Raw genomic sequence first — 12500 nt, forward strand, 5'->3', positions numbered from 1 at the left:
CTATACACGTAAACTTTATGCTGGTTTGTTTACTGTTGAGTGAGAAAACAACGTTGCACATTAAGCTAATCACCCCCCACACACACACACACACACACACACACACACACACACACACACACACACACACACACACACACACAAATCATTTGGGGACCCCCCTGGGGGTCCTGACCCACAGGTTGAGAACCACTGCTGTAGTATTACTGTATGAGGTGGATACATAGTATATTGTATGAGGTGGATACTGGATACATAGTATTATTGTATGAGGTGAATGCATAGTATTATTGTATGAGGTGGATACATACTGTAGTATGCCTGTATGAGGTGGATACAAGTATGACTGTATGAGGTGGATACATACTGTAGTATGACTGTATGAGGTGGATACATACTGTAGTATGACTGTATGAGGTGAATGCATACTGTAGTATGACTGTATGAGGTGAATACATACTGTAGTACAGTATGACTGTATGAGGTGGATACATACTGTAGTATGACTGTATGAGGTGAATACAGTATTACTGTAGCAGCACAGTGACTGCAGAATAAGAAGTGAGCTGCTGCTGCAGTCATGCTCCTGAAGGGTTTTCGCTAATGGCTCTAACTTAAAGTAGTGGCTCAGCATTCCTCCTCCTTTTAAACTCTTAAAACTTTCTTCTTTTTTTTCCACAAGAGAAAGCCTAATGAATTTAGATGAAACAATCTGATATACCAACAATTCCCTCTGTACGTTTTATGCTAAAAACTGATAACTGTTGGAGAGTAATAATTATTATTGCGACTGAAGGTCGCAGTTTAGTATGAGAAACGGCACATCATGTCCGTGTCTGTCCGTGTATGCTTTTTTACGGTCTATGGGCTTGATTATGGGCTTAATCAATATGAAGCCCATAGCTAACAGGACCTCATATGGGAATGTCCATATATGGAGGCCACATCAGCCACATACCACACTAACAGAATCCATATATGGCCAAGACAACTGGCCAAGACAGCCCATATCTGTGTGGCTGGTTCTATACAGACAGGGATCTCCATGTATGGGCATAAAAGAGAGTGTATTTATGATGTCAGATGTCATAGAAATCATAGGACTTTCACATAACGAATAACTGAGTAAGCATGTTTGGGCTCTCACAGCATATCTCCATATACAGTAGGATCTCCATATACTGTATATATGTACCTATGGATAACTGGTGCAATATGCATCACTGGCCAGACGGCCAAGTCGGCCTTAAGCGTCTTACTGGTTATAATATTATTATTATGAACAGCTTTCTAGACATTTCTAGCTTTCTAGACAATTGTTTTTAAAAACATGAAAAAAGCTTTTTTGGGAATGTTTTTTGAAAACATCTTGAATAATAATAATAAAAACAAAATGAAGGAAACAAAAAAAAGGGACCCAAAAAAATCTGTCCGCGACCCACACATGGCTCCCAACCCAGTGTTTGGGAACCACTGGGGTGGCTCAGGGGTAGAGAAATCGTCATTAGAACACGGAAGGTTCCCAAAGGGTTCCCAGTTCGATCCCGGGCTCCCCCAGAATTAGTGTCGAGGGGTCCTTCAGTCAAGACTCTGAACCCCTAGTTGCTCCTGGTGAGCAGGTTGGTGCCTTGGCATGGTTTCCTCCTCCATCGGTGTATTAATGTGTGAGTGAATGGGTGAATGCAATGCACAATCTCTGTAAAGCGCATTGGATAAAAGGTGCTATATAAATGCACCATTTTCCATTTACTGCTGTACTGTGCATGTGTGCATGTGTGCATGTGTGCATGTGCGCATGTGTGCGTGCGCTTGTGTCCCCTGGTCTCCCCTAGCTGACAAACTGCTCTAACAGCCCCGACAGGACTGACGCGCCCACCTATCCTCCTCATGCCCCTTCCCCCCTCGATCCCCATTGGCCGAGCTCTCTCGCCCGCAACACGGCCATCTGTGGCCGCTTATCACCTGGGTAACCACCTCAGGCAGCAGAGCATGCTGGGAAGGAGGTCATTTGGCTGTAAAATGTTCACATGATGTAAAATGTCAAAGAAGTGGCACGCAAATCATAATATATATATATATATATATATATATATATATATATATTAGGGCTGGGATGCGATTAAATATTTTAATCTAATTAATTACAGGCTCTGTGATTAATTAATCGCAATTAATCGCATTTTACACACACACACAGTATATATAGTGAGCTTGTACCGTAGATCAGTGTTGATTTCGTCAATCACGAAATCACGAAAAAAGTTAGTTGACTACCTTTTTTCACTGATGAGACTGACGTCCATTTTTGTCGACCAAATCAACGGTAGATTTAGTCGACTAAAATATGACTAAAACTAAATACATTTTCATTCAAGAGACTATCCCAGAACTAAATTTACTTTTCCTGTCAAAATCAACACTGTTGTAGATCAGCTATTTTCGGTTTGAGAGATTTGCCGTAGAGGGGGGAAAAAAGGTCAGAGCAATTACAGAGCTGACCCGCCGGTCAAGTTGACTAAGAACGGAGTGTTTAAGTGGTTAAAGATGAGCCTATCCAGCTTGCCTCTATCAAAACCTACTCCCAGGTTGACAAGCACATCATTTTGTATGAGGGCAATTTGCTTGAAACCTCCGAGTTCAAAGATGACGGTTCAAGATGAAATTAATTGCATTTTTACACAACGGGAGACCTTGGTAAGTGCTTTTGTAAACTCTGCATCAATCTCACTAGACAGGACAAGGTTTCTGTCTACTTCCTTTGCTTTAATTAATTAAACACAGATTTCATCCAGATAGATATTATTGGGGTCAGTTTGTTGACAGGAAATCCATTATAAAATATTTAAAAAAAAGTTAAATAAAACAATCTACAATTTGACGTCTTTACCTCATGCTTTCCTGGGACTATCACATCTATCTATCCATAGGCCCAATTAAGTGCCTTACAGATCGGGCGTGGTTGACGTCGGCTTTCTCGTTTGGATCAGCGGGGAAGGCGCCACGGTGGAGACACATACACAATCGCTCCGCGAGTAAACAGCGGGCGATTATTACAAAGATAAACACAGTCCAGCTCTTGCCTCCAGCGAGCGCGTGCATGAACGAGCACGCACGCACAAATTCTTCCTCTCCGCGCCTCAACTTCTATGCCAGGGGTCTTCAACGTTTTCAGGCCAAGGACCCCTTAGTTGAGAGAGATGAAGCAGGGACCCCCACAACCTTTTCATAGATTCCTTAGTTTCAGTGTTTGACAGCACGATCGTCAGTGTATTTTGTATTCATGTCAATTTGTGTTTAACCACTTGAACTGTCAATACTTAATAAACATGAGCTTTCACTCTGTACTTTGTCAGATCTTTTTTCCCCTCTACACCAAACCTCTTTGCCGAAAATAGCCGATCTACAAGCTCACACCGTCTTGTGCTGCGAGGTGCTGTGAGCTTGTAGATCTGCTATTTTTGGCTAAAGCGTCAACCGCCTCCCGTCTGAAAGGCGCTTTAGTTTGCTGTCGGGCAGAAACTTCCTATCTCCATATATTTCAATGTTTTGTCTTCTTTTTCATCAAAGTAATGTCCTGCTTCATCATAATGTGTACAAGCCTGGCACAAAAGTAGTGAAAATGGCAGGTCTACAAGCTTGTAGAGCAGCTATTTTCACTGGCCCTGCCATTTTAAAATATTTTTTTTAAATTACATTGTTTTGGACATACAAGGTTTCCACTCATATACGTCATATACCTTTATATCTGTGTGTATAACTGTTAACTGTCTCTCTCTCTGTCTCTGTGTCTCTCTCTCTCTCTCTCTCTCTCTCTCTCTCTGTCTGTCTCTCTCTGTCTGTCTGTCTGTCTGTCTGTCTGTCTGTCTCTCTCTGCCAGATGGATAGCCAGACAGGGCTGGCATCTCCTTCCCTCTCCCACTGACTTGCTTGGGGAGGGAGGGAGCACAGGAGAGGATGGAATGAATGGAGGCGAGGTGGAGGAGGAGGAGTGGAGGGGAGAGAGTAGAGTAGAGTAGAGGAACAGAAGGACTCATCAAGGAGAGCTCTTCACTTTGGAGTGTCCTTGTTTCTGGAGGGACCGCCTGCTGTTAACCCCCTTTCTCCTTACCTCTCTCTCTCTCTCTCTCTCTCTCTCTCTCTCTCTCTCTCTCTCTCTCTCTCTCTCTCTCTCTCTCTCTCTCTCTCTCTCTCTAACGTAAACCTGTGGTTCTCAAAGTGTGGCCCGGGGACCCCCAGGGGTCCTTGGCGGGGCTCCAGGGGGTCCCCAGCTAAATGTGTTAATACATCATCACAGTCATGTTAACGACCTGTTACACGGTACTGTGTATATTTGTCTGTTATTTAATGTCTCGAATTGAGTACAAAAGGACCCCAATGTAAACAAGCCATTGTGCTTTCATGGGTTTAAATCCTGTCAGTAGAACTTGTACTGTCCTGTGCTTTACCTATGCGAACTGCTAATAGAGTATTCAATCAAACTATCAAAAACTTCGTCCATATCGTCGTTGTCGGGAAACCTCGTATTTCCAAGTTTCAAATTTGTCCATTCTTTTGCAAAGTAAAGCCCTGCTTCATCATACAAGGCAGTCGCACAAAAGTAGTGAAAACAGCAGATCTACAAGCACACAACGCCTCACGGTGCGAGGCGTTGTGTGCTTGTAGATCTGCTGTTTTCACTAGTTTAAATCATTTTTGAAATGATAAATGCAAAACGAACAGTTTTGGACATACAAGGTTTTCACCCGACAACGACGATATGTTGTCTATTTCAAAATAAATAGCAGACTTATACAAGCTCCCAGTGAGTCACTCCTTGCCGTGCTGCGAGCTTGTACATCTGCTATTTTTGAAGATTTAAAAAAAAAAATCATTTTGGGTGTCCTTGACACGGAAAAGTTTGAGAACAACTGACAAATGCCTCCATCACCCCTCTCTCTCTCTCTCCGTCTCCGTCTCTCTCTCTCTCTCTCTCTCTCTCTCTGACTCCCACACTCACTCCCTTCCTACTTCCTCTTTGCAGAGCTGTGTGTTCCTGCGTGCTTTCATCCACTAGCTGTGTGCTTCTCCAGTCTGCATCCTCCCCTCAGTCAGAGAGAGGAAGCTGCACAGTGCAGGAAGCCTCTAATTACCCAGGAGGAGTGCATGGGCCCACCCTCATAGAAACACACACACACACACGTGCGCACACACACACACACACACACACACACACACACACACACACACACACACACACACACACACACACACACACACACACACACACACACACACTTGGGAAGACATCAACATTTTAGGATGCCGATTTCTTTTGCCATTTTTATTCAATGTTGCCATTATTAACCCTAAAGCCAAAAATAGATGATCTACATTAAGCTAAAACAACCTATCGCGTGCGACGTGCAGGGTGTGCAACACTGGCATGCAACTAAGCACAAATCAGGCGTAACTCTGACCCTAATGTCTAAACCTAACCTCTAAATACCTCATCCTAACTGAAACCTGAATCTTTTCCTCGTCTTTCTTAATAACGGGGACCACGGAAATGGTCCTCACAATATATATTTCTAAAATCATTCTACACATGTGGGGACATTGGGGCGTCACAGATGGGAGAAGTCAGTTTACTAGGCTACGTCACAAGTATTACAAGTACGCTACACATACGCATGCACACACACACACACACACACACACACACACACACACACACACACACACACACACACACACACACACACACACACACACACACACACACACACACACACACACAATTCGGGACTAATGCTTTTCAGAAGATGCAACGTAATTTTGTAGTTGAACCAGACCTTTCCGACGAAAAGTTCGGCGGTCGGAGAAAGTATATGGACAGGCCTTTAAGTTAAGGCATGAGAGCTGGTACTTAAGACAATCAAAATAGACCCCTGTCAATGTCTTACTGTACCATATGCTGTTTTAAGTATGGGGCTGTTAAGTCTGACATCATTTTGTAGGCAGAGGAGCACTTTTGGGGCCAAAAGGTCCCAGCGCCCGTAAATCTTTTTACTATTTTTACTATTTACAATAATGTTTTCTTCTCTTTGTTGTTGAAAGGAAAGTGGTAGAATTATACTTTAGTCGTTATTTTTGTCTTGCTTGGAGGTCTGACTACAAAATTATGTCACGGCTTAAAAGCCCCATTCATTCAATCAATCAATCAACCAACCAACCAACCAATCAATCAATCAATCAATCAGCTCCTTACTTGTGCAGTGCGCTGGGCGGCAGCTTGCTGGTCTTCTCCATCTGGCCGTAGCAGGAGGTCTTGGCCTCGGGGATGTCGCCGTACTCCTCCAGCATGGCCGCGGCGGCCGACGTGATGATGCCCAGGCCGTCGCGCACGCGCGCCTCCAGCGGGTAGTCCCAGTCGTCGTAGGACACAGAGATCATGCCGGCGGGGAACTCCTCCGGCGTCACGTCGGGGTTGCCCGTGGTCAGCGAGGGCACGATCCAGATGTAGCCGAAGCCCGTGAGGCCCAGGGAGCGCGCCTCCTCCAGGATGTACACCGCCTCGTCCTTGGAGCAGTAGAGGACCACCACGGGGCTCTGCACCTTCTTCAGCATGATCTGAGAGCGGCTGTCCTCCTCCACCGCGTCCAGGGTGATGATGTTCTGCAGCTCCCAGCCCACGAAACTACACACACACACACACACACACACACACACACACACACACACACACAGGGGAAGACGTGTGAGTACAAAATGTAGATCACTGGTTCCCAAACACTGGTTCGGGACCCATTTGTGGGTCATGAACCAATTTTTATGGGTCACAACTCGAGTAAAAATCGGCGGTTCTACTGAAAATGTTTTGTACAACTGTCAGGGATCTCCATATATGGGCATACAGTACAAGGGACAAGGACGTAATGTTATGTCACAATGTGATGTTTAATCTTTGATGAGGTGATGTCACAAAAATGTGACAACAGCTATACACTAGACATTGAGGCGTTACAGAAGGACGGAAGGATGCACGGACAAGATGCGACGGTTCTCATCTCATCTACAAGCTCACAAAGAGGGAATCGGTGATGTAGATGATATCGTCAGGCATACCTTTTGGTGTGTGTGTGTTTGTTTTTAATCTTTTGTAAATCAACAGCCCTACTTGATCATAGTCCAAACATCGTTGTTGATCCTCCTCCTCTCTTATGTACAGCCAATCAAAGCTTAGAGTAGATGTTAGTACATCGAAGCTATAGGTTCTCGGTCTACCTACAGGTCTACCTGTCCTGTACTGTACATTTTTTAGATGACTTTTTCTATGCATTTGATGCATTGATGTTGACGTTATTGATGTATTACCTTGTGCTGTCCTTGCTTATTGTAAGTCACTCTGGGTTAAGAGCGTCTGCTAAATGCATAAATTGTAAATTGTAAAGCAATAAAAAAGCCGTTCAACCCTACAGTGTGCAGAAGACCCTCCCACTGCCCCTTTGACCGCACCAGCAAAAAGAAAAGTTGATCGTATTTTAAACTTTTTGCTCTGCTGTGGCCTGGTGCCATGGATTAGACAGCTAGGTTAGGCTTTATTATCCGCAGTACTCTGTTTTATTTTGTTTCCTTAATTAACTTTTATTTAAACGGGGCAAGTTTAATCATCGCGGCGCACACTCCCACGGCATGTTTTTTCTTTCTCCCTCGCACCCGACCTTGCAAAACGGCAGCTATACTGTCAGAGGGGGCTCCAGGCACCCTTAGCGCCGTGGTTAAATGCAATCACCACAGTAAATGCTATACTAATCTCATGCTGCTGTCCCCAATCATCTAGCATGGGGAGGGAGAGAGAGAGAGAGAGAGAGAGAGAGAGAGAGAGAGAGAGAGAGAGAGAGAGAGAGAACATTGTTTAATTAACAATATCAAATGGATAACATTATCTTAAGTATTCTTAAAGTCACATGGGACTGACTCCCATCTTCCAAGGGAGTCGGTGATACAGTGTGTTCAGCGGCTCCCACTACACCGCACTGCAGAGAGACGCTCTGTTAGTAATGACAGAACACAATGTCAACGCAGGCCTGTTCTGTGGCATCTGGAGTGCTGATTAGTAGGCCCCTGGACACCATAACCATAATATTAATAATAATACCGACCGTAGGGACTAGGGAGTAAGTTCACTATGAAACCCGGCAGATCCTGTCCGTCCGTCCGAGGCAGGCTGGGTAATGCCTCAAGCTGACCTGCTGTGACATCACATTGTTGACTCAATGACCAAGTCAGCCTAACGCCTCAATGTCTTTTGCTGACCTGTTGTGACATCATATATCCCTTAGGGAGTCTTACTAGTAATAATAACTAGACTAGATGTGTGGTTGCCGTGACACAAGCAACCAGATCTACTTTAGATCGACTACATTTGCTATATTATAGCAAAAGTAGTCGATCTACAAGATTAATTTGTGCATTTGTGCTAATGCTTCATCATACAAGACTGTCACACAAAAGTGGTGAAAATAGCCGACCTACAAGCACGTTGTGTGCTTGTAGGTCGGCTATTTTCACAGCTATTTTCATCAGTTATTTTCACTATAACCCTTAAATAACCTTTCTCTAGCATTATCTGTACAAGTGGTCTCATGTTGACCCACTTTTAGATTCACCTCTCTAAATTAAATTTGGGTTTTAAATGCTGCTAATATGAGGTTGAAGTGCAGACCGATGGCTTTAATTTGAGAGTTATTTCTAATCATTCCAGCCCAGTTTTCGTCTGCACGGCATCCCAATTCAGGGTGCCAAAAAGGATTTCAGCAGATAAGGATCATATCCAATAAAACCGTCTTTTTTATTATGCAGTCAAAAAGAATCCAAAGACTTCACATCCAAAGCAGCAAGCAGCGGAAGCACAGATTAATTACATTTAATTTTGAAATTAATTTAACAAAGTGTGGCTCTTCAGGTATTGAAGTCTGATTAGCCTTACGATAGTGTCCCGTGGCAAGACTAGATCTGCAAGCTCAAGTGTTGTGAGCTTGCAGATCTGCTATTTTCGGGGTTGGACACCATCATATGACAAAATATTAGTAGGGAATTATGCTCGCAATGACTTTATTTACGCCTTTGTGTTTAGAAGACATCAAATTCATGTTGATTAAAATTCAATTAAATGATAAATAAAAACATTCTGGTCCTATTGAATTGAACTATTTTTATCACAATCATTTGAATACTATTTATTTAAGTAAGTAAGTAAGTAAGTAAATAGGTCACAGAGGCTTATTATCGATATCTGCCTGAGCGTGGAAGTCTATCCCTGCACAATGCGCTGGACCTCTGGGAGATGGATGGCTGCATGAGGTGGAGCGCCACAACTACCATCATCTCCCAGTACTTACCACACGACCTGCCTCACCCAAGCCCTGCTACTCATACGCCGAGTTGGTGATGCCATAGCCTCGGAAACCCAGACTTCTTTTGGCGATTGGAAAGAAAAAGAAGCCTGGGCGATCGCGTTATGATCACTGTTGTAGGAAGTGTAGAATTTCCCTAACCAATCAGAGTGCAGAGAGCGTCGCACCAAATGTGTTGACGTCATGACGCAGCAGCGTTCTCTGCGCTGAGCAGAGGAGCAGAGGGGGGTGGGGGGAGGAGAACACATGCTATTGGCTGGAGACTTGCGGAGAGACTCACCACGCACACCCATCTGCCTACACTAAACTGTCCGCGTTAGGTTAGAGTGGTGATGCCATGACCTTGCGGTCGAAGGGCGAGTGCTCTACCAACTGAGCCACCCAGACACAAATCTCTACTATTAGTCACTGGATCTGGGGTTCTGGGTTCGATGGAAGGCAAAATAATGGGGGGAAAGGTGCACTGAGAAGTATGAAAAGATAAAAGTAACAAAAAAACACCAACTTCTTTCTACTGGGCATCGGTATACTGTATATCATTGGAGCAGACATCAATGCCAGCCAAAATCTTGACAGTGCCACACATATATCTTTAATTTGACATTTTGGTCGAATTTTACTCCCTTGAGCGGCCTTTCATCTTGCCTGAGAGCAGCTCCATTACTGCTGGGCAGGAGAATGGCCCAATCTCACTGTGTGATAAACTCTCCTGTTATCTACTTTCATTTAGAGTGAACTGATGGAACCAGGGACTGTCATCAGGTGTCACTGATGAAGAGGAGGGTGCCAGTGAGGAGGACTATAGGGCAGTGGTATAAACTTTTTTCATGTCACGGATCCCCAAATGATGATGTATTTGCTGGAGCGTCGCACCAAATTCTGGGCCCTGGGTACAAGGATTCACTGCGGAACCCCCATGAATGTTCTTCACAAGGGGAGGGGGTTTAACCCATTTAGACTGGGAACGCATTATTATGCATTATTTTGTGCTTTAACTATTGAAAAATAGCAGATATACAAGCTCAGAGCTTGTAGATCTGCTTGTAGATCTGCTATCAGCTATACAGTGCTAGCAAACATTGTATCTCCATTTTTCAACTCTGTAATTGAATGCCTTACTTTATCATTCAAGAGTGTTGCACAAAAGTCATGAAAATAGCAGTTCCACAAGCTCACCATGCCTCGCAATGCGAGCTATTGTGAGCTCATAGAATGCCTATTTTCACTTTTTTATGATAAGAAGGGAACAGTTTTGGGCATAGAAGATTTCCACCCAGTAGCAACCATATGGGTGTCAGTGAAAAGGATGGGAGTGCCAGTGAAGGAGCCTAGACTGTCTTTTTTTAAAGGACAGGGTTGTCATTCAAGAAGACATGGTGTTTCGGTGTGTGTTATCTTAGATGGTAATCATGACTGATACCTTTGATTTAAGTATATTGAGTTTTTAGATGCCCAAATGTGTATCATGAGTGAAAGCTGAATCTGACAGTTGCCAGCATTATCCTCTTTTGTGATTAATTTAACTACAGTATATTTGAAGACTGACAGGCAATTTAGAAAACTGTGGGGAAGCACAGGAGGTATAAAAAACAGGAACTACATGGTTCTCACTCAACCTTTGATGGGAGCGTGTATGAACACAGAGGAGATGTGGTAGTTTTCTATTACATCTTAGAGTTGTGAAGTGACAGTGGGTGAAATGAACAAAGCAGGGAAGAAAACCACCTTAGTCTTAACCACTTGAGTCTTAATAGCATCCCTATTCTGGGGGTCTATTGTCTTTATTTTATTACTCTCTGGATGAATTATTACTGCTCTCGGGAGCAAAAACAAAAGCTTAACCGATAAACGTTGTAAACCGAAATGTGTTAAAAAATGCGCTTTTTTACCCAATTAAAAAAGGGAAAAGACATCTGTTTTTTTCCCATAATAAAGCTCCCTATTTGCACAGTAAAAACAACAATACAACGAGGAAGAAGAAGAATATGATACAAATGTTTTCTATAAGAAATGTGTTTGAAGGTAGGATTGACATAATCATGTAATGTCTGTAAAGAGTCGCAGCTGCAACAGCAACAGTCAGACAACTAGGCGGGCGGGACTAGTTTTGAGTTTGCAGATCGGATATAAACCTAACCCTAGCAAGTTGGTTTTAAGCTCTTCTTTCCTCTTTAAAACGGGATCTTTGGGTGACGGAGTCTGTTTTGGAAAATCCAATTTTCGCTGTTTGTTTCCTGATGAAGAACAAGCTTGTGTCTCGGTCAGCGTGTGGACTGTGTGGAGGATGCATGCATGGATGTTACACCGACATTGGTGTCGGGGGCTTGACACAGAAATCGGTGACCGCTTTGCATAGTTGCATGGGTGATGATGTTACTCAGACATTGGTCTTTATCTGTCACAGCGTGCTGCCTTTTATTTTATTTTTTTAATTATCGGCGACCAATCTGATGGCTTCATGCTTGCTCTTGTTGTTGTCGGCTTGTTGTTAATGTTAAGAGGAGGTGACGCTATCACGCTGGACTGGAGTGGAGCGAGGCACAAGCTAAGGCACGCGGCCCCCCCAAAGGACAAACGGCCGATTATTCGAATTTCTTTTTCAAGTTCGAATCCCGTGCCATTGAACGAAGCTTCGAAGCTTCGAATATTTTGGGTCAGCCCTACTCTCAATATCAGTATTATTGCTTAAAACAAGTATAATTTTGTTGGAATGATCACAGAAGCCAAGGACCAAGGAAGCGGAGTAGCCAAACCAGAGTTCTTGTTTTACACAAACAAAAGAAGGCAAAAACAAAGAAATATATTATCTTTTCTTTAACAAAAGTACCCTAACCCTAACCCTAGAGACAAGCTAAGCCTATACCTGTTGTCAACCGTAGTCTTCAGGATGTTGATGAACTCCTGGTATCCGGGGAACTTGGAGGTGACGATGGAGAAGATGTGCCAGTCATACTCCTCCATGATGTTCAGCATCAGCAGCGCCTCCTGCTGGATGGAGGCTCCGAACTGGAAGAAGGTGGACTTGACATCCTGCAAGCACAGCGGGAGAGAAGGAGAGATTATTATACCGGATTATTTCAAACCTGTGCGTTTTTTCGCAAAGTA

The 12500-nt window shown here is 43.6% G+C and overlaps 1 protein-coding gene across 1 annotated transcript in view; it reads right to left on the bottom strand.

Moving 5' to 3' along the window:
* The window catches only part of grin2aa (glutamate receptor, ionotropic, N-methyl D-aspartate 2A, a), a gene marked incomplete at both ends in the record, with an annotated part of 269807 nt that overhangs the window by 114876 nt on the left and 142431 nt on the right, over positions 1 to 12500 (bottom strand). The window contains 2 exons of the mRNA XM_080723739.1: positions 6248 to 6676; positions 12259 to 12425. Of these exons, the coding sequence (XP_080579865.1) occupies positions 6248 to 6676; positions 12259 to 12425 (596 nt within the window). The remainder of the gene's footprint in view (positions 1 to 6247; positions 6677 to 12258; positions 12426 to 12500) is intronic.

This window comes from Nannobrachium achirus (genome assembly GCF_963921795.1).
Source record: "Nannobrachium achirus genome assembly, chromosome: 4".
In the NCBI taxonomy this organism is placed as follows: domain Eukaryota; kingdom Metazoa; phylum Chordata; class Actinopteri; order Myctophiformes; family Myctophidae; genus Nannobrachium; species Nannobrachium achirus.